The sequence below is a fragment of the Erinaceus europaeus genome, chromosome 3 (genome assembly GCF_950295315.1).
Source record: "Erinaceus europaeus chromosome 3, mEriEur2.1, whole genome shotgun sequence".
Lineage (NCBI taxonomy): Eukaryota > Metazoa > Chordata > Mammalia > Eulipotyphla > Erinaceidae > Erinaceus > Erinaceus europaeus.
In genome coordinates, this window is record NC_080164.1 from 61,327,780 (window position 1) to 61,355,738 (window position 27,959).

General features: G+C 37.3%; 1 protein-coding gene across 5 annotated transcripts in view; it reads left to right on the forward strand.

The window, feature by feature from the left end:
- The first annotated feature begins 24,606 nt into the window (after positions 1-24,606).
- PNPT1 (polyribonucleotide nucleotidyltransferase 1) overlaps positions 24,607-27,959 on the forward strand; it is a 32,085-nt gene continuing 28,732 nt past the window's right edge. For 2 of the 5 annotated variants that reach the window (XM_060187253.1, XM_060187254.1), the window contains exons 1-2: positions 24,651-24,782; positions 27,534-27,594. Coding sequence is in view for 2 of the 5 variants with exons in the window: in XM_060187252.1 (XP_060043235.1) it covers positions 24,636-24,841; positions 27,534-27,594 (267 nt within the window). In the remaining 3 variants the exon portion in view is untranslated. Of the gene's footprint in view, positions 24,842-27,533; positions 27,595-27,959 lie in introns of all 5 variants that reach the window. The other 3 variants (XM_060187252.1, XM_007525470.3, XM_060187255.1) reach the window with 3 other exon arrangements.

Below are 27,959 nucleotides of genomic sequence, written 5' to 3' on the forward strand. Positions count from 1 at the left end.
TAGCACAGCTATATACAAGATACTGGGTACTGTACAGCAAACCATAACAAAACGACTTTTCAAAGTTAACCCAATTACCAAATAATGTGATGATAACATTAACTATCGATTGTCTTTTTGAACCCTAAGACAGCAGGAACCTCACATCTCCACTATAGAGCCTCTACTTCCCCCAGTCCTGGAACCCTTGGATAGGGCCCACTTTCCCGTATGCCTCTCCCAATCCATATCAAATAATATTGCATCTGCCGATCACAACCTAAACAACACAACGATTGCCACCTCAACATGCTTCACTTCAGACTGTGTCCAGAGACTTCACATGTGGAATGACAACCCTTCAGCTTCATTACTCAGGTGAGACCTTTCCTTTCATAGTATACTCTAATTCCATCTCAGGTGGTTCACTTTTTAACAAAGTCCCAAAACCTAGATATACACCAGTTTCTGTGAGAGAGAGCATATGTTCACACGTATCCGTAAACTACTGCAAAATATATACCTGAAAGCAGAAGTACACTGGAGTTTGCAGTGAGTACCTCCCTAACACTTCCTCTCTGCTATTCCAAGCCTTGGGTCCATGATTGCTCAACAATTTGTTTGGCTTTGTATGTTAACTCTCTTTTCAGTCACCAGGTTCTAGATGCCATCAGGATGCCGGCCAGGCTTCCCTGGACTGAAGACCCCACCAATATGTCCTGGAGCTCCGCTTCCCCAGAGACCCACCCTACTAGGGAAAGAGACAGGCAGGCTGGGAGTATGGACCAACCAGTCAATGCCCATGTTCAGTGGGGAAGCAATTACAGAAGCCAGACCTTCTACCTTCTGCAACCCACAATGACCCTGGGTCCATGCTCCCAGAGGGATAGAGAATGGGAAAGCTATCAGGGGAGGGGGTGGGATATGGAAATTGGGTGGTGGGAATTGTGTGGAATTGTACCCCTCCTACCCTATGGTTTTGTTAATTAATCCTTTCTTAAATAAAAAAGAAAAAGAAAAAAAAGAATATATTATCAGAAAATTTGAAGAAATATGAAGCCCTCTCTCTCTCTCTCTCTCTCTCTCTCTATATATATATATATATATATATATATATATATATATATATAGTGAAATGGACAAAGAAAAAATTCTATACCTTTAAAGATTCACTTGGTAGGAACATGGAAAACCTAAAAACAATGTGACAGGATATGAAAGACACTTTCAATGCATTACATTCTCAAATAGCAGGCCAAGGAAGCAATTGTATGGATGTAAAATAGAGAACATCAGAAATAGAAGACACATAGGCCACACCCTTTGACTTCAAAGTAGAAGGAGAAAAAAATATTTAGGAAAAATGAGACAACTCTTTGAGAGACTAAAGACTTCCATGGGGGGGGGGGGGGTGTCAGAATTAGAGACTTCCGGAGGTGGGGGTAGGAGCAGCAGCAAATCTGTTTTTCTCCTCTCCTCTCCTGGATCAACTAGGAATACCAAAGGAGACCACCTGGGACCAAAACAAGACAGGACTAGAATAACTACAGGAACCCACCAAATCACTGGTGAGTGCAAACATGTGTGGCTGGTGACAGAGAGGAGCCTAGGGAGAGATTAAGTGGCTGGTAACAGTCCAGCGGTTTATCAGTTCACACACCACCTCCAGTCTGTTCCACCAACAAGGGGACAGCTGAAGGGAGGAGAGGACTCTCCGGAGACTCACCAAGTGCAACTCTGAGTCTCCATTGCTACTACCCTCAGAATATGGAGCAGAGGCAGGGAGGGACACCAGGGGACAGAGATCTAATGGGGAAACTCAGGAGAAGACCTATACCTCAGTGGCATAGCTGTGGGGCTGTGAAAGTCTCTTTGCATAATCACTGGACTATCTCTGCCACACCCTGCCTTATCTCTTGGTCAGGAGTCAATGACTAAGCTAAGAAGCCTACTTATAGTTTCTAAGCCCTCAGGCTCCCATAGCCTACAGAAAAGAAAAAAAAAAAAAAAGAGGCTTTTAAATCACTGAGCCCCAACTCAGAGATTAAAATACTATTTAAAAAAAAAAAAAGAGGCTTTTAAACCACTGAGCTCCAACTCAGGGATTAAAATAATATTGAAACAACTGTTAAATTCAACCACTATGAACCCTTTAATTACCTTACTTAGACACAAGTCAATCCATGAAATAGTAATCAGTAATTTGAAAAGTACTAAGAAAGGGAACTCATAACATAATATATAAAATGGGTAAACCAACAAGAAGAAATGTTGGAGAAACTAACCAGGACAACATTCCAGCTAAAAGCCGCCCAAAGGGTGAAGCACAAAATAATGAGTTCAACATCCAAACATTAGCTAAGGAAATAATCACAGGAGTGAGTAAAGAGTTTGAAAAAATTGTAATCAGGAACAACAAATGAAACAGGAACAACAAATGAAACTCTGGAAGAAAACACTAACTATCTCAAGGTTATTAGATAGCTGAAAGCTGAAATAGCTGAGCTAAGAACACAGCTAGTTGAACAAGCTAAACCAGTATCAGAACAGGGAAACAAAATAGATGAACTCCAGAAAACAGTAGAGGGCAGAGAGAATAGAATCAGTGAGGCTGAAGACAGAATTAGCAAGATCGAGGATGAATTAGAGACAACTAAAAAAGAAGTAAGAGATCTCAAAAAGAGATTAAGAGATGCTGAAAACAACAACAGAAACCTATGAGATGACTTCAAAAGAAACAATATACGCATTATTGGCTTACCAGAGGAAGAAAGAGGAGAGGAAGAAAGAATTCTTCAGGCCATAATAGCTGAGAACTTCTCTAGTTTAGACAACATCAAAGACATAAAGATTCAAGAAGCCCAGAGGGATAGAAACAGAATTAACCCAGACCTAAAGACACCAAGACATATCATACTTAGAATGGAAAGGAATAAGGATAAAGAAAGGATCCTGAAGGCTGCAAGAGAAAAACAAAGAGTCACCTACAGAGGAAAACCCATAATATTAGCAGCAGACTTCTCCACACAAACACTACAGGCCAGAAGAGAATGGCAACATATCTATCTAGTGCTCAATGAGAAAGGCTTTCAGCCAAGAATACTATATCCTGCTAGATTGTCATTCAGACTAGATGGAGGCATCAAAACCTTCTCAGACAAGCAACAGTTGAAGGAAGCAACCATCACCAAGCCTCCCCTGAAAGAAGTTCTGAAAGGTCTCCTATAAACAACCAGACCACCACAAATAGGACACATATCAAAACACTCTAAAACTCTACAAGAATGGCGTTAAAATATCTTCAATCTTTGATATCAATAAATGTCAATGGCCTGAATTCACCTATTAAAAGACACAGAGTAGGAAGATGGATCAGAAAACACAACCCAACAATATGATGTCTACAGGAAACCCACCTAACTCAATAAGACAAACACAGACTTAAAGTGAAAGGATGGAAAACTATCATACAAGCCAATGGCCCATACAAAAGGGCAAGAGCAGCTATTCTCATATCTGACATGATGGACTTTAAAATAGATAAGATTAAAAAAGATAGGAATGAACACTACTTAATGCTCAGAGGATCAGTCAATCAAGAGGACTTAACAATTATTAACATCTATGCACCCAATGAGAAGCCATCTAAATACATCAAACTTTTACTGAAAGAGCTACAGCAATATATTAACAGTAACACAATCATAGTTGGGGACTTCAACACCCCACTCTCTCAACTTGACAGATCATCCAGGCAGAAAATCAAAAGACATAAGGGAGTTAAATGAAGAGATAGATAAACTAGAACTATCAGACATTTTCAGAGTCATTCATCCCAATAAACTGGAATACACATTTTACTCAAATCCACATGGGTCATTCTCAAGGATAGACCATATATTAGGCCACAAAGACAGCATCAGCCAATTCAAGAGCATTGAAATAATCCCAAGCATCTTCTCAGACCATAGTGGAATTAAACTAACACTTAACAATCAACAAAAGATTAGTAACAGTGCCAAAATGTGGAAGCTCAACAGTACACTTCTTAACAACTTCTGTGTCAAAGAGAAAATCAAGGAAGAAATCAAAATGTTTTGAGAGTTCAATGAAAATGAAGACACAAGCTATCAAAATATTTGGGAACCAGCTAAAGCAGTCCTAAGAGGGAAGTTCTTAGCTATACAAGCACACATTAGGAAACAAGAAAAAGCGCAAACAGCCTGATTGCACATCTTAAAGACCTAGAAGAAGAACAACAAAGGAACCCTAAATCAAGCAGAAGGACAGAAATCACTAAAGTTAGGGCAGAAATAAATAACATTGAGAATAGGAAAACCATACAAAAGATCAACGAAAGTGAATGTTGGTACTTCAAAAGAGTAAACAAAATCGACAAACCTTTAGCCAGACTCACAAAACAAAAAAGGGAGAAGACCCAAATAAATCGGATAGTAAATGAAAGAGGAGATATCACAACAGACACCGCAGAAATTCAACATATCATGCGAGTCTTCTATGAACAACTATATGCCACCAACCTAGAGAACCTGGAAGAAATGGGTGATTTCCTAGATAACTACCAACTTCGAAAACTAAGTAAAGAGGAAGTGGATAACATGAACAGGCCCATCACAGCCAATGAAATTGAAACAGTTATCAATAATCTCCCCCAAAATAAAAGTCCTGGACCAGATGGTTTTACAAATGAATTCTACAAAACCTTCAAAGAAGAACTAATACCTCTACTTTTAAAAGTCTTCCAGAAGATTGAAGACACTGGAATACTCCCTGCCAGCTTCTATGAAGCCAACATCACCCTGATACCAAAAGCAGATAGGGACACAACCAAAAAAGAAAACTACAGACCAATATCTCTGATGAACATAGATGCTCAAATATTGAACAAAATTCTAGCCAACCGGATACAGCAGTATATCAAAAAGATTGTTCATCATGACCAAGTGGGATTTATCCCAGGCATGCAAGGTTGGTTTAATATACGTAAATCAATCAATGTGATCCACCACATCAACAAAAGCAAGACCAAAAACCACATGGTCATTATCAATAGATGCAGAGAAAGCCTTTGACAAAATACAACATCCCTTTATGATCAAAACACTACAAAAAATGGGAATAGATGGAAAATTCCTGAAGATAGTGGAGTCTATGTATAGCAAACCTATACCCAACATCATACTCAATGGTTAAAAACTGGAAGCATTTCCACTCAGATCAGGTACTAGACAGGGCTGCCCACTATCACCATTACTATTCAACATAGTGTTGGAAGTTCTTGCCATAGCAATCAGGCAGGAGCATTAAAGGGATACAGATTGGAAGAGAAGAAGTCAAACTCTCCTTATTTGCAGATGACATGATAGTATACATGGAAAACCTAGGGAATTCAGCAACAAGCTTTTGGAAATCATCAGGCAATACAGTAAGGTGTCAGGCTACAAAATTAACATTCAAAAGTCAGTGGCATTCCTCTATGAAAACACTAAGTTAGAAGAAATTGAAATCCAGAAATCAATTCCTTTTACTATAGCAACAAAAACAATAAAATATCTAGGACTAAACCTAACCAAAGAAGTGAAAGACTTGTATACTGAAAATTATGAGTCACTACTCAAAGAAATTGAAAAAGACACAAAGAAGTGGAAAGATATTCCATGTTCATGGGTTGGAAGAATTAACATCATCAAAATGAATATATTACCCAGAGCCATCTACAAATTTAATGCTGTCCCCATCAAGATCCCAAGCACATTTTTTAGAATAGAAAAAAATGCTACAAATGTTTATCTGGAACCAGAAAAGACCTAGAATTGCCAAAACAATCTTGAGAAAAAAGAACAGAACTGGAGGCATCACACTCCCAGATCTCAAACTGTATTATAGGGCCATTGTCATCAAAACTGCTTGGTACTGGAACACACTGACCAGTGGAATAGAATTGAGAGCCCAGAAATGAGGCCCCACACCTATGGACATCTAATCTTTGACAAAGGTGCCCAGACTATTAAATGGGGAAAGCAGAGTCTCTCCAACAAATGATGTTGGAAACAATGGGTTGAAACATGCAGAAGAATGAAACTGAATCACTGTATTTCACCAAATACAAAAGTAAATTCCAAGTGGATCAAGGACTTGGATGTTAGACCAGAAACTATCAGATACTTAGAGGAAAATATTGGCAGAACTCTTTTCCGCATAAATTTTAAAGACATTTTCAATGAAACGAATCCAATTACAAAGAAGACTAAGACAAGTATAAACCTATGGGACTACATCAAATTTAAAAGCTTCTTCACAGCAAAAGAAACCACTACTCAAACCAAGAGACCCCTGACAGAATGGGAGAAGATCTTTACATGCCATACATCAGACAAGAGTTTAATAACCAACATATATAAAGAGCTTGCCAAACTCAACAACAAGACAACAAATAACCCCATCCAAAAATGGGGGGAGGTCTTGGACAGAATATTCACCACAGAAGAGATCCAAAAGGCCGAGAAACACATGAAAAAATGCTCCAAGTCTCTGATTGTCAGAGAAATGCAAATCAAGACAACAATGAGATATCACTTCACTCCTGTGAGAATGTCATACATCAGGGAAGGTAACAGCAGCAAATGCCGGAGAGGGTGTGGGGTCAAAGGAACTCTCCTACACTGCTGGTGGGAATGTCAATTGGTCTAACCTCTGTGGAGAACAGTCTGGAGAACTCTCAGAAGGCTAGAAATGGACCTGCCCTACGACCCTGCAATTCCTCTCCTGGGGATATATCCTAAGGAACCCAACACATCCATCCAAAAAGATCTGTGTACACATATGTTCTTGGCAGCACAATTTGTAATAGCCAAAACCTGGAAGCAACCCAGGTGTCCAACAACAGATGAGTGGCTGAGCAAGTTGTGGTCTATATACACAATGGAATACTACTCAGCTGTAAAAAATGGTGACTTCACCGTTTTCAGCCGATCTTGGATGGACCTTGAAAAAATCATTTTGAGTGAAATAAGTCAGAAACAGAAGGATGAATATAGGATGATCTCACTCTCAGGCAGAAGTTGAAAAACAAGATCAGAAAAGAAAGCACAAGTAGAACCTGAAATGGAATTGGCATATTGCACCCAAGTAAAAGACTCTAGGGTGGGTGGGTGGGGAGAATACAGGTCCATGAAGGATGATAAATGACATAGTGGGGGTTGTATTGTTAAATGGGAAACTGGGGAATGTTATGCATGTACAAATTATTGTATTTACTGTTGAATGTAAAACATTAATTCCCCAATAAGTTGTGATATTTTAATAACTTCCTATTTAGTTATCTTGAAACTTTTTGTTACTTTTACACTTTCCAACATAGTACAAAGTAATCATATTGAGCCTGTTATAATAAAATAATTTAAAATTTGAGTGATGAAAATATGAAATTGCTTTGCTTTCTAACAACTTAACTACATTACATAGTAAATAATATGTTCTTTTAACTTTATAAGAGTAAACTGATGACTCTGAAACAACATATGTGATCTGACTAAATTATGTTACTATGGAAACTTAATATTTTCAATGTCTTGATTCTTAAGATTGACTTCAACACTATTATGCTGTTTTCCATTTTGCTGGTCTAGTTTAGATCATGCTGTATTCAAAGACTTATTTGACTTCAATTAAAGACTCACTAAAACTGGATATAAAAGTAGGAAAAACTATATTCTTCTCTTTAAATGTTCAGTCATATGTCATCTATGGTTCATTCCATAACTCAGCTTTTCATCTGGCTTGTCTTTATTTTTCCCAAAAGTTTGCTGGCAAGCTCACAAACTCAAAATAAATAGAATTTTTCCACTATCTAATTCTGAATTTGGCAGAGAAATTCAATGAGGAATCTGTTCCTACCTCAAAAAGAAGAATTTTATACATTTTTACCTATCCATATTCACTCAAGTATATCAAGAAATAACACAACTTTATTGGGTGGGGAAGATTTCCATCATATGCTTCTCAGGATAAAACGAAAATAAAATGAGTCCTAAAATATGAACTTTCAAATAAGAATAAGCAAATTTTCCACCACCTTCTATCTTGAGTTCATTCCAGACTATCTTAGGAATAGACCCAAAGGTTTTTATCACAATTAAAGCTGTTTTTTCATATCCTGAATTAGTAAAGGTACTTCTCAATAATGGTTAGTGCATGCTCATAGCTTCACTTACCCCAAACTTGAGTCTTAAAAAAAAATGCTTCACAACCTCCAGTCTTTTAACCATCTAAGTTGTGTGAAACTTAAAGTAGTAAAATAACCAAAATAAGTAATTTTTACTATTTTTCTTCACTATGCACATCAACTAAAAGATTATTGTCATCTAAAAAAAAATGTTTTCTCAACTAATGTTTCTCTTACTTTTTCAGTTCAAACAATCCCAGTAATTCTCTACCTACCAAGTCTACCTTTCAGTACAAACCTTTCGGAAAAAAAAGTCTTTTTTTTTTTTTAGGAGTGTACATAAACACCATTCCCACCACCAAAAGACTGTGTCACAGCCTATCCCCCCTCCCCCCACCTGGTGAAGCTGAACATCCAGTCTCACCCTCAACCCAGGGTTTTTACTTTGGTGCCATACTCCAAATTTAGTCAAATCCTGCTTTGTGTTTCCCTTTCTGTTATTCTTTCTCAACTTCTGTTTATGAGTGGGATCATCCCATACTCATCTTTATCTTTCTGACTTAGCTCACTTAACATAATTCCTTCTAGCTCCATCCAAGATGAGTCAGAGAAGGTGGGTTCATTGTTCTTTTTTTTTTTATCTTTATTTATTGAAAAGACACAGCCAAAAACTGAGACACTAGGGGAAAGAGAAAGATACCTGCAGTACTGGTTCACCACTTGCAAAGCTCCCCCACCCTCGCAGGTGGGGACCAGGAGCTCAAACCTGTGTCCTTAAGCACTGTAACATATGCACTCAACCAGGTGCACCACCACCTGGTCCCAGGGTTCATTGTTCTTAATAGCTGCGTAGTATTCCATTGTGCATATATACCACAGCTTTCTCAGCCACTCATCTGTTGTTGGGCACCTGGGTTGCTTCCAGGTTTTAGCTATTATGAATTGTGTTGCTATGAACATAGGAGTACACACCTCTTTTTGGTTGGGTGTTATGGAGTCCTTGGGGTATATCCCTAGGAGAGGTATTACTGGGTCATATGGAAGGTCCATGTCTAGCCTTGTGAGAGTTCTCCAGACTGCTCTCCACACAGGCTGGACCAATTTACATTCCCACCAGTAGTGCAGAAGGATTCCTCTGTCCCCACAGCCTCTCCAGCATATGTTGCTGCTGTCCTTTTAGATGTATGCCATTCTCACAGGGGTGAGGTGGTATCTTAATATTTTCTTTATTTGCATTTCTCTGACAGCAACCTGAAACAATTTTTCATGTGTTTGTTAGCCTTTTGTATCTCTCCAGTAGTGAATGTTCTGTTCATATGTCTGCCCATTTTTGGATGGGGTCATTTGCTTTTTTTGTTGCTAAGTTTGCTGAGTTCTTTGTATATTTTGGTTATTAGTCTCTTGGCTGGTATATGGCATGTGAAAATTTTCTCTCATTCTGTGAGGGTCTCTTTGTTTGTTTGATTGTTTGTTTGATAGTTTCTTTGGCTGTGCAGAAGCTTTTCAATTTGGGCTATCCATTATCACCATTATTCTTCAACATGGTATTGGAAGTTCTTGCGATAGCAATTAGGCAAGAGAAAGAAATCAAAGGAATACAGATTGGAAGAGAAGAAGTCAAGCTCTCAATATTTGCAGATAATATGATAGTATACATAGAAAAACCTAAAGAATCCAGAAGAAAACTACTGGAACTTGTTATGCAATATAGCAATGTGTCAGGCTACAAAATCAATGTACAAAAATCAGTGGCATTTCTTTATGCAAACACTAAATCTGAAGAAGACATCCAGAAATCACTCCCATTCATGGTAGCAGCAAAATCAATAAAATACCTAGGAATAAACCTGACCAAAGAAGTGAAAGACTTGTATACTGAAAACTATGTGTCACTATTCAAAGAAATAGAAAATGATACCAAGAAATGGAAAAATATCCCATGCTCATGGATTGGAAGAATAAATATCATCAAAATGAATATTCTCCCCAGAGCCATATACAAAATTAACGCAATACCCATCAAAGTTCCACCAAGCGTCTTTAAGAGAATAGAACAAAAACTACAATCATTCATCTGGAACCAGAAAACATCTAGAATTGCCAAAACAATCTTGAGGAAAAGAAACAAAAAAGAGTCTCAAAAGCTCATTCAATCTAATTCAGAACTAATATCATGGAAGTAACACAACATGAACCACCCTGTTTGTTTCATGTAAATGCCTAGAAACAACTTAAAATTTCTATTTGGAAAGAGACAAGCTTGGGTTATACATGGGCTTTTACTATGGTTTCTATTAGTATCACTTTCTCTTTATGTGAGGAAACTTGTCCTCAGGGCATTATTTTTAAAGGATTTGTGAATTTGGGTTGTAATTCCATTATAAATTCTCCATCTTGCTCTTTCAGTACCCCTTCAGTTGCTGTTCTGGGGGTTACATCTACAGCTTCGTCTATAAAATATTGGCAACTATCCAGCTACTTTTCATAGAGGCTTCTTGACTCCTGAGAGACCCACCCATTTCTGTAATGTCACAAAAATGAGACAGGAATAAATTGTTCCACTGTCTCAATTATCTCTGCCACAACACCCCACTACTTTTTTATTTCTTTATTTTCCCTTTTGTTGCCCTTGCTGTTGTTTTTGTTGTTGTTGTTATTATTGTTGTCATTGTTAGATAGGACAGAGAGAAATGGAGAGAGAAGGGGAAGACAGAGAGGGGAAGAGAAAGATAGACACTTACAGACCTGCTTCATCGACTGTGAAGCGACTCCCCTGCAGATGGGGAGCCGGGGGCTCGAACCGGGATCCTTACACAGGTCCTTGTGAACAACCCACTTCTTTTTTTTCTTTTTTTTTATTTATAAAAAGGAAACTCTAGGGGGTCAGGCAGTAGCACAGTGGATTAAGCACATGTGGCATAAAATAAAATAAAATAAAATAATAAAATAAAATAAAATAAGGAAACACTGACAAAACCATAGGATAAGAAGGGCACAACTCCACACAATTCCCACCACCAGAACTCTATATCCCGTCCCCTCCCTTGATAGTTTTCCTATTCTTTAACCCTCTGGGAGTATGGACCCAAGGTCATTGTGGGATGCAGAAGGTGGAAGGGCTGGCTTCTGTAATTGCTTCCCTGCTGAACATGGGTGTTGACAGGTCGATCCATACTCCCAGCCTGCCTCTCTCTTTCCCTAGTGGAGTGGGGTTCTGGGGAATCAGAACAACAGGACACATTGGCAGGGTTGTCTGTCCAGGGAATTCTGGTTGGCATCATGCTAGCATCTGGAACCTGGTGGCTGAAAAGGGAGTTAATATATAAAGCCAAACAAGTTGTTGACGAATCATGAACCTAAAGGCTGGAATAGTGCAGATGAAGAGTTGGCGGAGGTCTCCATTCTGTAGACAGCTAGCAGGAACATTTTAGTAATATTCCAAAGGTCTTGTGGCTATACTAGTTTTTTGTTTGTTTGTTTTCTTTTCCCCCTGAGCCTGAAATCTGATATGCAGGTGGGTCCAAGTTATTGTCTGGGGAGATGATGTCATGGCTAGAGAAAACCAGAAAGCTGGATCAGGGAAGAGAGTAGCTCCCAAATATGGGAAAGGTGTATAAATATTGTTGACTTTAAACCCCATTGATATATGATCTAGGGCCCATGTTCAGCATAGGAGCCTATGTGACCTCTGCATCCCTATAGATCCGAGCTCACATTCTGTGGTCATCAGTAGGAATATTCCAAGCTGCCCCAATAGCAGCGTGAACATGAAGAGTAGGTATAGCATAGAGTATGTTGTCCAGCCTCCCTTCAGAGGATGGGACATTCTCAACCGTTGTTGACCCAAGGTCCTATGGCAAGGTCCTTTGGGGGCCTACACAGGGGTCTGTTTTGTTGTTCCTGATATAGATGACCGGTAACAATGGAGAGAGGGATTTATTCAAGGTCTAGGACCATAATGTCTGTTTGGGAATCTCAGGACTCCCTGAATAGGGCTTCAGCTGATGGGGAACACCCCACTTCTATTCTATTCTCACACACACTTGAGCACAGGTATGATGACTAAGAAATAGAAGTCAGCGCTATTTCTATCTCTCTTTACTTTATTCTCTCTTTTTATTTCTATCTATGTAAGTGGTATACAGGATATTCCCTCTTTAATTTCAAAGAAGGGACCATAGTAATTTTCTTTTTAAAAGAAACTTTGTTTCTTTTTTATTAGTAATTTCATATTGATTTACAAAATTACAAGATAATAGGGGAATAATTCCTACTGTTCCTACCACCAGAGTTTGGTGCCCCAATTGGAAACTGTGGTAGTTTTCCCAAGGTTGCAGATGGGTTGACTCTATAGCTATAACCATATATCTAAAACTATGTCTCTAACTCCATATCTCTATGTTTTTGCCCATATTTTCTACTGTCCTGCCTTCATTTCCTAAGTCACACCTATATCTATTACTACTTTCAAATGTCCTTCCCTTTTTCCTCTTCTTTCTCAGATAAGAGAAACAGTGCCCGGATTCCTCTGATGTTTTCCAGACTCATCTCCTTTTCAGTGATAGTATAAAAACAAGATTCCTGATGAAATGCTTCAGGTCCCAGTGGAATTGGAGTTCAGAGTCATCTGGTCTTCCCCTATCGTTTACCCCTCTGGGAGTGTGGACCAAAGTTCTTTTTGGGGTGCAGAAGGTGGTAGTTCTGGTTTCTGTAATTATGTTTCCTTTGGACATGGGCATTGCAGGCCAATCCATACCCTCAGCCTGTTTCTCTTTCCCTAGTGGGGTAGACCTCTAGAGAGATGATGTTCCAGGACACAATGGTGAGATAATCTGCCCAGGGAGATCAGAATGGGACCATAGAGGCAGTTTGTCTGGCAATTATCAAATCCTGCAGGTGCAACCTAGTCTTAAATATTCAAAACATGGAATACTTAGTACCTCTTTCTCCAGTATTTGATTGTTCAATTTTATATGCACACAAACTAAATATCTAAAAGCAGATTAAATATTTGTAGTTATTTAAACTGTGTATATAGAGGATTCAATCTAACTAAATTCCTTAACCCCACCTCATAATAGCATTTTATGACTTATTACATATGAGGTAATCAGATTTTATAATGATTACTAGTGAATGTGCATTATGAGGACTTGGCATAGAGTAACTGCTCATTAAAATATTACTAAATATTGTCATTATTCTCATCTCTGTGGCTTTAAGCAAGTTATTTACTTCCCATTTCCTTAATTTTAATTGAAGAGAAAAATAGTTCTAAAGATTCTATGAAATCATCTGTAAGCACTTACAAATTTCTTTATAAATAGACATTATCTATGAAGCAAGGGAATTTGGATCTTTAAGTTATATTTCTCTTCTAAAATGTTATGTATTTACTATTCAGTATTCTGAAGAAGAAAAAAATACAAAGGTTCACTTTTCAACAGAATATGTCAGTTATTAGTAAATCTATCACACATTGCCTCATTCTATCCATGAACTCACTGTTTCCACAGAATGTAAAAGACTTCTTCCCTCTGTCATACTTCTGATTTTTTATTTGTTCTCCAATATGTTTTATCCCCTCAAAGTGCACACTTCAAGTGCTTTCACATTACTCACAATAGAAAGGAAATGACTAAAGATGCAATGGAAATTTACCCAAAAAAATTCAATATAGTTTTGTCATAAGAGTTACTTATTCCAATACCCAACAACTATAATACTGGTGGAAAAATTTCTTCCATCCAACTTTCAGATATAGACTCATCATGTTGAGGGTATTCGTTTTGTTTTGGAAATTCTACTTTCTTTTTTTCTTTTCCTTTCTATTTTATTGGACAAGACAGAGAGAATTGAAAGGGGGAGAAAGAGTTAGAGAGGGAGAGAGGAAGATAGACACTTGCAGACCTGCTTCACCACTAGTGAAGCTTTGCCCCTGAAGGTGGGAAGTGAAGGCTCCAACCCAGGCCTTTGTGACAGAGTGTGCGCTTAACTGAATGCACCACTGCCCATTCCCCAGAAACTCTACATCTTACCATACTCTTTGCTTGTTGCATAAAGTATATTCAAAACCTAAGGGTTTTGACATTGGTGAAATAACTCACTTGTAAAGTGTGCTGCTTTATCATGTGCATGACCCAGGTTTGAGCCCAGCCCCCATTGCATTAAAGAAAGCTTTGTTGCTGTAGTATCTCTCTCTCTTTGAAAAAAAAAAACCTCAGAATTTTTAAATAATCTAATTTACATTAATTGGTCATTCTGTCAGAAATAAACTAATTCCATCAACCAAATAAAATCTGAAACAACCATAAATCTAGTTTTCCATTATTTCAATATTCAAATACAAAATCGAAACAATTCTACTATGGTCTGCCTCTGAGGAATGAAATGATAGCCATTATATAATGACTACTTAAAACATCTAGACACAATTATTTTTAATCATTAATACTTTAAACAGAAGATCTTGGGAACAGAATAATTTTAAGTTGAAATGTGTAAATATGAAAGTGTTTGCATTTATGAATCAAACTAAATAACTTTTAAATGATCTGCCACATATTTATGTGATCCTTTACAATTTAAGAAGTGTTTTCATGGGGCCAGGAGGTGACCAGAGGGCTCTGAACTCAATTCCATCGGGACCCAGAGAGAGAGGAGGAAAAAAGAAAAGACAATCGGAAATAGTAATAGATGTAGGTGTGACTCTTCAAAAACAAGGGCCTTCAGGAGCAGTGGATTCATTGTGTAGGCACCAAGCCCCAGCAATAAATCTAGTGGCAGTGTAAAAAATAAAAATTAAATAAAACTATGCCATTGCAGTGAAATCATAGGTGTATGACACAGCTCCAAAAAAGAGAAGGAAGGAAGGAAGGAAGGAAGGAAGGAAGGAAGGAAGGAAGGAAGGAAGGAAGGAAGGAAGGAAGGAAGGAGAATACAAAGGAAGAAGGTCGGTGAATTAGCTCACTCAGATAGTGCATTGCTTTGCCATGTGCAGGACCCAGATTCAAGCCTGGCCACTGCTGCATTGAAGGAAGCTTTGATGCTATATTCTCTCCCTCTCCCTCTCTCTCTCCCCACTCTCTCCCTTTCCCTCTCCTCTGTCTATATCAAAAAATGGGGAGGCGGGGAGAAAGTAGGAAAGGACTTATCCAAAATTCCATTCCAAAAGATCTGACCGTGTGTGAGAAGGAGGGACATTAGAATTCTCAAGACCTGGAAGTAAATAGAACAAGAGTCTAATTAGCCTTAGTAATTTAAAAGATCCCTGTGTATTCAAAATGTATAAATCTGTACACAAATTGAAGTTAATATACATTGAGCCCCATTTTGTACTACATGCTATCACTTTTCATAGCATTTCCTAGACCAATAATACATACTATTGGTACTTTATTTTACCCTGTGATTATGTTTCTTTCACACTAATTCTCAAAAATAGATACTATAATATTTATTTTATTTTTTTAAGATTTAGAGAGACTTTAAATGATTTATTCAAAATCAGACATCTGTTATGGAAGAACAAAAATTAAAAGAAAAATCCTGACTTCAAAGGAACTCCTAGCACTCCTGCATTTGTTATAGTGGTAGTTTATATTAAATTTTTCCCATAATAACTGGTGAAAGGAGGGGTTGTGTGGTTGTGCACCTGGTTAAGTGCATGTTATCAAAGCCCCCACCTGAAGGGGCAACATGACAAGCAGTGAAGCATGTCTGCAGGTGTTTCTCTTTATTTTTTTTCTTTTTTAACAGTTTTTTTTTCCAGGCCTTTGACAATAGTGACACCTGTGCTCAACTGGATGTACAAAGCTCGGCCCCCTGGATTTCTCCTTTCATCTTTTTTTATTTCTTTATTGGGGGATTAACGTTTTACAGTCGGCAGTAAATACAATAGTTTGTACATGCATAACAGGTCTCAGTTTTCCACATAACAATACAACCCCCACTAGGTCCTCTGTCATCCTTTTCCAGGGCCTGTACTCTCCCCCCCACCCACCCCAGAGTCTTTTACTTTGGTGCAACACACCAACAGATTTTTGGTTGTTTGTTTGTTTGTTTGTTTGCCTCCAGGGTTATCACTTGGGCTTGGTGCTATGAATCCACCGCCCCTGGAGGCCATTTTTTTTATTCGATAGGATACAGAGAAATTGAAAGAGGGAGATAGAAAGGGAGAGAGAAAGATAGACACCTGCAGACCTGTTTGTTCCCTAGAGTATCTCTTCATTGTACCAAACCCTTCACATCCTGAATCACCACTACCCACTTACTGCCCTAGTAACTTGGTTCTAAAATAAAGAAGATTTAAAAAGTAAACCAAGAATGCTCAAATCTATAAAGATCCAGGACTGGTAGTGTTTGCTGAAAATAAAAAAATCGAGTTTAAATGATTTTTCTATTTTTTTGAGGTTACTCTTTTTAAGGGGGAGAGAATCTGATTGTTAGGAGTTTTAGATATTTTTCATCTGAAAAGAAAAACAATATGTATAAACCTTAAAATGTCAGTTATGTTAATTACAAAATCTCTAAATATAAAAAATAAACACTCCATTTTATAATTTGAATAACAAAGGATGGCCCCAAACCTAGAGGTGATTTAAGTAGCACCCGAGCGCCCTCTGGTGGAAACTGAATTCCCCAATAGCCAAAGGCTGCAGGGATATATTTCCCATAAATAACAACTGAGACTTCCATTTATTTTTTTAACTTTTTAAAACTGTTAAGTGTTTTGTACACTGAAGATGAATATAAAGAAAGAGTATTCATTGAGGGAGAGATTTTTTGGTGAATATTCCTATGAAATTAGAAAGATGCTAATTTCAGATTAGTTATGAATCTGATTTGGACTCCTCAAATTTTCACCCACTAGTTTTTAGTTCCAGTGCTGATTCCTACCTAAATCTATTATGATCAAATAATATATCTTATTTACATTATAGAACCAAAGTCACTGTAACAATATACAAACTAGGATTCCAAATGAATTAATATTGAAATTATCTCATTAATTAACACTGAAATTATCTTAATTTATGAATATCCTGATCTCATTTAAAAATATATAAAGAGCAGTTCAGGAAGTGGCACAATTCAGGAGTAGATATCAAGCACTGAAATTTCAAGTATGGGGTGGGGGTACATAGCATAATGGTTATACAGAGACTCTCATGACTGAGGCTCCATAGTCCCAGGTTCAATCCCCCACACCACCATAAACCAGAGCTGAGAAGTGCTTTGTTAAAAAAAAAAAAAAAAAAAAAGGAGAAGGAGGAGGAGGAGGAGGAGGAGGGGGAGAAGGAGGGGAAGGGGAAGGGGAAGGGGAAGGAGAAAGAGGAGGAGAAGAAAGAAAGAAAGAAAGAAAGAAAGAAAGAAAGAAAGAAAGAAAGGAAGGAAGGAAGGAAGGAAGGAAGGAAGGAAGGAAGGAAGGAAGGAAGGAAGGAAGGAAGGAAGAAAGAGAGAGGAAGGAAAGAAGGAAGGGTTCATCATGTAGGCACAAATCCCAGCAATAACCCTCATAGAGATAAATAAATAAATAAATAAATAAATAAATAAAATCCCTTGGCAATAAATAAATAAAATCTCTTGTGGTCATTATCATTCTTCAGCTACATTAGTTGTTGTTTTATATATTTTGATATTCCTTTATTTGATACATAACTGTTAATAATTGTTAAGTTTTCTTGATGGAGTGATACATTAATCATTACATAAAAATCTATCCCTGTCTTTTATTTTTCTACCTTTAAGTCTACTGTATCTAATATAATATAGCTGTCCCTGCCTTTTTTAGGTTCCCATATACCTCTCTGAGGTATATGTTTTCAACCTTTCACTTTGAGCATGTCATTAAGACTTAAATTGGCTTTCTGAAGATGACAGGTAGCTAGGTTATGTTTCCTGCTCCACCCTGCTACTCTTTCTCTTTTGATGAATGAATTTAAGTCATTTACATTTAGTGAAATTTTGGATTTAAAGACCTCCTTGCCATTCATAATGTGGATCTGAGCTGTTCTTGTAGGTTTTTTTTTTTTTTAAGTATGTGTCCTTTAGTATGTCTTATAGAGTTTTTCAGTGATGAATGCCTTATCTGAGAAAATAGTAATCCCTCCATCAAATCTATATTATAATCTGGGAGGGTAGGGTATTCCTGGTTTAAAGGCTATTCCATTGGGCACTTTGACCTTTAGGGTTTCTGTTGAGAAATTTGCTGATAACTTTTATGGGATTCTCCTTATATATGACTCTTAGCTTTTCTCTTGCTGTTATCAGGATTTCTTCTATATATATTTTGCTTCTTGAATTTTAATTATGATGTATTTTGGTGTACATATGTTTTCATTTTTCTTCTTGGGAGGGAAGAAGGAGATTACTGGAAGAATGTTTCCTGGATCTGGATATCTAATTCTTTGCTCAGTTTAGGAGGAATCTATTATTTCTTCAAATAGGTATTTCTCCTTTTTCCTCCTCAGAAACCTATAAGATGTTCCTCTTAGTGTCCTATAAATGTTTGTTTGTTTTTATTTTTTTATTTTTGGGGGGGTTAGTGGGAAAGCTGAACCAATCTTTATTGGGGGGTCGGGCAGTAGCACAGCAGATTAAGCGCACATGGCACAAAACTCAAGGACCAGCATAAGGATCCTAGTTCAAGCCCCCAGCTCCCCACCTGCAGGGGCGTCACTTCACAAATGGTGAAATAAGTCTGCAGGTGTTTATCTTTCTCTCCCCCTATCTCCCCTCCTCTCTCAATTTCTCACTGTCCTATCAAACAACATCAATAGCAACAATAATGACAACAAGGACAACAAAATGGGAAAAAAATGGCCTCCAGGAGCAGTAGATTGGTGGTGCAGGCACTGAGCCCCAGCAATAACCCTGGAGACAAAAGGAAAAAATGACTTTTTTTAGGAAATGTTGATTTATGGGGTTGTTGTTGTCATGGGACACAGTTCCACATCTCCCCAAGATTAGTGTCAGTACACTTCATCCTCCACCAAACTTTCATCCTCCTACACCATATGGCACTGAATTCTCTTATGCCCTAGAAAGGCACTTTTATCAGAAAGGATATTTTAAGGACTCAGCGCCCATCTCCCAGGACCTGTTCAAGGGCCATACATGAAAACTTCTTTCATTATGTGCAGGATTTGGACAGGACAGACCTGCAGAGTTAGCTGTTTACTACTCAGAGAATTCATTAAACTGGAATGGACTAAGATAGACCTAGTAGAAATGGCACTGAGCTATGTATTGAAAGACAAGAAGAAATATACAGGAAGATTCGTCAAAAGTTGAAGCACAAGAAAAATCATGAAGTCAGCAGTGAGTATAGCTCTTTAAGAAAAAAAAAAAGAAAATGAAAAAATACAAAAATACAAAATGAATATTAATTGTATCCAAAAATTGAGATAATATTGTCCTTGCACTAGTTTACCTCACTGAACAAGTCAAGAAACAAAAGTAAAATCCAAGGAAAAAGTTATGCATATAATATTTAAATATACATATTTATATGTTAAATATATTTAAATGTCAATGTAATACAGTAACAACTAGTGCTGATGCATTAGAGAATGAATTAGTTCAAGGGTAAGTTTTTTTTTTCTTCTTTTTTTGTAAAATGCTTTATTTGGACCTGGCCCCACTCTTTCACTTCATTGTATGTAGATGTTATTGTTCTACAATGACTGAATTAGATAAAAGCCTCCAGTAATACATAGTCCCCCAGGACAAAAATACTTGGTCCTTTAAGAAAGTTTGCCAGTTTCTGGGTTAAATAAAGATGTAACTTCCTGAAAGAAGCAAACTTTGAAGAGGACATAAGGAAGAAAAACAAGTAAAAATGAGGAGGTTTATTTTTATGTAGGAAATATATCTGCAAATATATAAGCAAATTAAGAATGTATAAGAACATCTGATCTTACCCACAACCCAAGACCGATCACCATGGCTGTGACGGAAGCCCCAATTATGTCAAGTGTGCTTTCTTCCTTAGACCTTACAGCTTGTTTATTTGTATGGTTTGATGCCTTGTATAACATGTTTACTGTTTTGAGAGGGTCCAATAAATTTCATCTTTCCCAGATTGCTTTTCAGATACCTTTTTAGGATTGCTATTCAGAATTAGTTGGTTGTTAAAGTATAGATGACCTCTTGAATTGGCTTGTGGAAATCATTGCTCATAGCTTCTTGTACTTTCTTGGATTGCTGTAGCCACTGCAGCTTTTTCTGAGAGATTTCTTAATTCTTTCCATGATCCAAGAATTAGAGGGCAAATAAATTCCTGATTCTCGAGGAGTCCAGTCTCTAAGGCGCTGCTCCAATGCTGTAGCTGACATGTGCTCAGGATTAGTTGTCAACTCTACTAAACACAAACTTTAGCCAAGTGATTTTAAAGATATAATTGGGGCTTTATTAAATGATTCATGAGTCAGGAAGCATCCTATCTAGCAAGAAGAAAAGAGTGATGAGAGACTATGCAAAATGGAAGGCTTTTATAGACAGAAAAAACAAGAAAAGGGAATTATTCATGCATAATCACATTTGGGGCAGGGGAACAGAATGGGTATGTCAGAAGCAAATTACCTCCTTAGTGCTGATTGGGGTTTTCTAGCTGTCTTGGATAAAGGTTCCATTTCTGAGAGACAGTGAAACTGCATTTAGACTAGATCTTAAGTCCTGGTTTGCTAACCTGGGGCATGTCCAAAGTGATTCTATTCTGAAACTATTAGCTTTTTTCTGTTGTTGTTGTTGTTTAAATAAATCTTTTGAATATTAAAAAAAAAGAGTTTAAAAGTAGTTCATATTTGGTCAAGGAGAAAGCTCAACTATTGGTGGGGCACCTGGTTGAGCACACAGGTTACAATGTGCAAGGAACAGGGTTCAAGCCTCTGGTCCCCACCTGCAGGGGGAAAGCTTTGCAAGTGGTGAAGCAGTGTTACAGGTATCTCTCTGTCTCTCTCTCTCTCTATCTCCCTCTCCCCTCTTAATTTCTGGATGTCTCTATCCAATAAATAAAGATAATAATAAAAAATAAAAGAAAAAGAAAGAAAGAAAACTCGACTATTTGAGGGTGGATTGATGCCTGAAAGTCCTGGTTCAAGACCAAGCACCACATGAAACAGACTAGTGTTCTGACTTCTCTTTATCACTATGAAACTCTGTCTAATATGAAATAAACAAGAATAATTTTCAAGTAGTTCATCTGAAGTTACTTCTATTCACAGACTCTCAAGTTTCCATTGTTACTCTTCCATATTGCCACCAGTCCTATCTGTATTTATCTTCTCTCAAGGTTATCTTTTGAAAACCAGTAAAATGTTTCTGATGCCATCCTATATTCTTTTTTTTTTTTTTAGTGTTAAAAGAAAAAACAATAGGCCCAAAATTGGGTTACTTGTGTTAAACTCACCAAGACTTAATCCACCCAACTGTGGATTTAACCTCCCCAGGAGTATAGTCAGAGTGTAACTTTTTCTGGTCAATAGCAGTGTTTATCTTTAATCTTGTCCAGTCCTCAAAGAAAGATAATATTCCACGTAGACTTTTTTTTTTCTTTTTTCTTTCTCTTTTTTTTTTTATGCCCCAGGGTTATTGCTGGGGCTGGGTGCCTGCACTACAAATCCACTGCTCCCAGAGGCCATTTTTTCCAATTTTTGTTGCTCTTGTTGTCATTATTGTTATTGTTGTTGGATAGGACAGAGAAATCAAGAGAGGAAGGGAAGACAGGGAAAGACAGACTCCTGCAGATCTGCTTCACTGCCTGTGAAGTGACCCCCCTGCAGGTGGAGAACCGGGATCCTTACACAGGTACTTGTGTGTCCCACCATGTGCAGTTTAAGCACCATATGTGTTTAATCCACTACGCTACCACCCCACCCCCTATAGACTTTTTCTATACACCAAGACTTTTTCCATACACCAAGACTTTTTCCATTTCCCATAGTATGCTATCTAGGCCTAGAATAATTTTGTAATTTATGACTTACTTATATTACCTTTAAAAACAATTTGCTTTGATCCACGAAGTAGCAAGCTTATATGTATATAGTCCTTGGATTAGTCCCTGGTGCTGCATGTCTGCCTCTCTCTATCTATCTATCTATCTATCTCTTATCTCTTTCTCTCACAGTAGGTAAAACAATTTTAAATAAAAGGTGTCCAGTAATTTCCTACAGAAATTGTTGTTTGCTTAAATACTAGTATAAGCTCTATAAGTGTTAAGTTGTCATAAATAATACACATGGAAAAAAATACATCGAGGATTAAAAGAACAAAAAATGCAGATATACAGACCCAAGAGGCCCTGTAATGGTGCACACAGTAGAGCACATATATTATCTTGAACAATGACCAAAGCTTAAGCCCCTATTTCCAGCGGCAGAAGGAAAGCTTCACAAGCAGTGAAAAAATGCTGCAGATGTCTCTCTTTCTCTCTCCCTATCTTCCTCTCCCCTGTAATCTCTTTCTTATCAAATAAAAGGAAATGCAGAAGGGGGAAATGGGAACTGGAAGCATGGACTCCTCATCAGGCATTGAGCCCCACTGATAATCCTAATGGCCATTAAAAAAATGTAGAAACCCAAACAGAATTCTTATGAATGTGTTAATTATTAAAAGTTATAATTTTAAATCACTCACAAGGCACTCATAAAAAAGCCTAGAAAGTGCAAGTGTCCAGAGAAATTACTACAGGCTAGAGAAAGAGAAAGAAGAGTCACTGGAAAAAGTAGAGGACCCACTGGCTCCTTCTTCCCCTATCTCCATAGGAATAAAAGCCATACAGGCTTTGAGAAATTAACAAATACAGACACAGTAAGAAACTGTGAAAACTATCTCTGATGGTGGGAGAAACAAAAAATAATCCATAAACCCTGGGGCAAGTACAACATATATGTTGGTCCCTGAAGTACTACTGAGAGACGTGAATACTGAGAACGCTATATCTACCCAAGATCCAGGGGCACAGTACTTAATTAAGAATGATTTAATTTGGCATAGTAGGGGATATATTGCCACTCACCTCCAATGTCAAGAATAGCTAGCATTTTCATATTTATTTATTTTATGAGAGAGACTAGGCAATGCTCCATCACACACAGTGTTGGGAATTGAACTCAGGGACTCACACACAGATAGCATGTACTCTACCTCTGATCCACTTTGCCCACTTCCAGAGTAAAAAATGTCTAGTAATAAGTAACAGTGGAGAGAAAGTGGACTAGGAGAAAGACAAGAATTAAAAGAGACCCTTCTAAGGAGTAACCTAAAGGGAACCAGAAAATGTAGATTACTGAAATGAGTTATGAAGAGAACTAAATGAAAGAACTATTTGCCGAACCTTATACATATATTCTAAATAGTCTGCTGTTTTACTAAATAAGTTTGTTGTTTCTATCAACTTTGATCAGTCTTTTCATAGTTTTCAGTTTGAAAATTAAGTGTTTGAAATACTGAATAAAGTTTCCTTCAGAGTGTCATAGGTCAGTTAGCCTTCAACTAGCTGAAAGTACTAGATACTATGATAAACATCTTTCATCCTATGTTACATTTGATCTTTTATTATTACTTTGGATAAAGACAAAGAAACAGAGGAAAAGGAGAGAAAGATAAGGAGAGGCTGCCTCTTTGCTATTCACACTCCTCCTGTCTCTCAATGTACTTTCACTTTAGTGAACTTTTTGTTCCTCTTCAAAAGAGAGGAGAGACGATGTATGCACTCCTTAAATACTTACCGAACTCAAATTCAAAACCTTTTTGTTTTCCAGAACACTTTTCCAATAGTATTAGCAGTTTGTAAGTAAATGTTGGCTTAGAAAACATAACGTTTGGCCAGAGAAGCAGAGGAATAAATTGCTAAATATTAACAAAGGAAATTAACCATTAATGATGGCAAGCATATCTAAAGTTATAATACAGATCAATGTTGAGGGATCGGGATCCAGATCTCTGGTGGTGGGATTGGTGTGGAGTTACACAGCTGTTGACATGTTTTTGTAAATCAGTACTAAATCACTAATAAAATAATAATAAATCAATGAAAAATGAAATTAACTTAATATAAACACAAACCTCTTAAGTAGCATAATCGTCTTATGAAATTTATGGGGGGGGGGGTGCTGAAGGAGTGGGGAATCCTTTTTAGTCCATCCACCACACAAATTCCCATAATTTTTTACTCACAGAAGAAATTAGAGGAATAATTACTTTTATTACTGCTATATAGACTGAATTTATTAAACCATTACTTAGGACTTTAAGTGACCAAAGCAAAAAAGGAAGAAGCCCTGTAATTTTTCGAATTGCCTTTCACAGGCTGATACTGAACTGTATAGAGTTCAATTAAGTTTGGCCCTCTCCTCTCTTCGTAGAGAGATGACGTGTTTCCGCTTCCGAGCACGCCCCTTCCTCAACACTCCTACTAGCTACACCGAAACGAAACTGAATCGGGCTCCACCTCCCCTTCCGCAGAATGAGCCAATTCGGACTCAGCCCGGGCAGATCGCGTTCATGTGTCATGGCGGCCTGCAGGTACTGCAGCTCGTGCCTCCAGCTCCGTCCGCTGCGAGATTGCTCATTAAGTCTGCCAGGACGGGTTCGGACATTCATCCCATTGCAGGTGCGCGCTCTGTGGGGTAATGCGAAATCCCGAACCGTGGCGGTGGAATTGGGTAACAGGTAAGGAACGACGTGCGTTCTCTGCCGTCTCACAAGACACTGGGTACGGCCAGCCTGAATACATTCATCTTCTAGGACAGAAAGCCGGCAACGTGTCTCTTTCAACCCGCGCTTTATCCTAAATTTATCCTTCCAGGTTTGGAGTCTAGCTTTTGACCCCCTTCTTTTTACGTTGCCTCCGCAATCGTGTCTATTACTTGGTTCTCACTCTTGCCCTGTTCCAGACTTTTTCCAGTTGAGTCTATTTGATTTTACTATTCTTTATGCTTTAGGAGCCACTTGGACTCTATAGTGGAAAATATTCCGCTGAAATGAGTTGACAACAGGTGTTTACGTCATTCTATCCAACTGATTGCCCAAAAGCATGGCCTGTATGACTCTAGGTAGGAAGGGAAAGAAAATATCGGTAGATTGAAGGTCAGCTATACAGAGTTGCCAGTGACGTACTTTTTAATGCTATTTTGTAGATAAGATGAAAGAATCCTCCCCCCTCAAAAAAAAAAGTTTTAAATAACTTCTTCATAATCAACAAAGCTTACACAATGATACTGGATGGGGTTTGATCTTATTTCTCTGTTAAAAAACCCATTTCTTTTCCAGGGATCTGTTTACTAAAATCTCTCTTAATAAAACTTCTGGTTTTTTTTTTTGTTTTTGCTGCTAGAACTTTGTGCAGTTCCACCTCTCCCTGCGAGTTTTTTTTTAATCTATTTTATAGTACATGAAATTGTTGTACTTAATATTATTTTCTTAAGTATATATGTGTATGTTTATTATTTCTTTTCTGACAGAGACAGAAGTGGAGAGTGAGAGAGAAAGACAGGTATCTGAAGCTTTGTTCCACCACCCCTAAAGTTTTCCCACTGCAGGTGGGGATCAGGATCTTGCATCCTTATACATGGTAGGACTGTCCAAGTCCTTAAAGTTTTTTAATCTGAGTTTATACAAAAGTTGAAATTTTGGCTTTCTAACTCCCTGAGTGATCTTGGCCAAATAACTTCACTTCTTTTTATTTTTTTGTCACAGAATGATACTGTGTTAGATCAGGAACTCACAGACTTCCTGTGAGTAGCCAAATAGTATATACTTTAGTCTTTTTAAGTGCATACTCACTGTGACATATTTCAGTATGTACAGCCCTTATAAAATGTAAACAAAACAAAACATTCTTAACTAAAAGACTGTAACAGAAATAGGTTATATATTGATAATTGGTTGGTCCCTATACTAGATCATCTCTAAGACTTGTTCCATTTTGATAGTCTTTGATTTCTGGTATTTGCTTATTTTGTTTGAGAGAAAGAGAATCAGTCTTAAAGGAATAATGTTTATCTCTGAAAAAAAAATGCCCCAGGACATTTCATTTTACAGATAACCTACTGTGTGCTAGGAGCTGGAACTCAAAAGCAACAGGATCGGCCCCTGACCTCCAGGTTGTCTATAAACAATATAGTTTGAATATTTCATCTCTATGAATTTATCTATTGTAACTTTTATTTGCATTTCCCTGGAGGCTAATGATGTTGAAAAGATTTTCATGTGCTTATTGGCCATTTATAGATCATATTCTGGACACAAGTCCCTTTTCAGATGTAAGAAATTGCAAATATTTTCTTCTATTGTGTGAATTTTCTTTCAGTTTCATATTTGCTTTAAAAATTTATCTGAGCAAGACCAGAGCACAACTGATCTCTGACATATAATAGTGCTAGGGATTGAAGATGTAGCCTCTGGGACCTCTACTGTGCTGCTGTGGTAGCTATTTCAGATTTTGATTTTATTCTTTGAAGAATGACAGGTTTTTAATTTTGAAGAGTTCCGGTTTATTTGTCTTTTGGTCACTTGTGTTATTAGTAGTGAATATAAGAAAGTTTTGGCCTCAATTTATAAAGATTTACTCCTATATTTTTCCTAAGAATATTATAATTTTAGTTCTTACAGATGAACCAGTGATTCACTTTGAAAAGGTGAAAGATTTATACGATCTGGAAAGAAACCAGAGTATTGTGATCTATTTTGAGTTAATTTTATTTATTGTATGAGAAAGAGGCCTAGATTTATTAATAAAATTTTTGCAAGTGAATATCCAGTTTTACCAGCACTAAAAAAAAGCCATTTCCCTATGGCTTGTCTTAGCATCATTAATGAATGTAAACTTCTTTATAAGCAATATTTCTTGTCCTAAAAGTAATGGGGACATTTCAAAGGATATTAAGTAGGGAAATTCCACTTATTTGTTGAAAGACTTTAATAAATAAGGCAAGGGAAGAATAATTTACAAATTGGAACTAACCTTTAAGAAGATCACTTCTAGGACTGGAAGACTTGGCCTAGTGCTTATACAAAAAGATTCATATCTAAGACTCCAAGGTCCCAGGTTTAATCCCAATACCATCTCAAACCAGGACAAGAAAATAATGATACCATCTCCAACCCTTTCAAAGTATATCTTCATTCAGATTAATCCTGTGTTGTGGTTTCTTTTCCTTTAAACAGTTCATAAACTCTCTTTAATTATGAACTCTAGCCTTTCATTATTTTTTGGTTTGTTTTTCTTCTGTGTAGAAAGTTATATAAGTCTTGTTAATAGCCTTAAGTTTTTCTGTAACAATTCTTGATTAATTTATACTGGCAAATTATTTTAAACTGGGAATTTACTAATCTGAGTTATTTTATGTTTATTTTCAAACAGAAAGTTGGAAATTTCATCTGGTAAGCTGGCAAGATTTGCAGATGGCTGTGCTGTAGTGCAGGTAAAAGAAAAAAAAGCCCAGGTTCTTAAACTTTCTTCATAAATAGGATTTTGAAGAATCCTATTACGTATCTTTATATCATGTAGTTTTTTTTTTGTTGTTGTTGTTGTTTTAATTAACCAGAGCACTGCTCAGCTCTGGCTTATGGTGGTGCAGGGAATCGAACCTTGGACTTCGGAGCCTGAGGCCTGACAGTTTGTTTGCATAACCATTATGCTATCTACCCCCACCCTATCATGTAGCTTTTTAGAGTTGTAGCACTGGGAATTAATTCATACTGTCTGTAGTGTCAGAACCATCCCACATAACCAGTTAATCAGCGGATTGTATATATTCTATGTTCTTTAAGATATCTTCCAAATTTA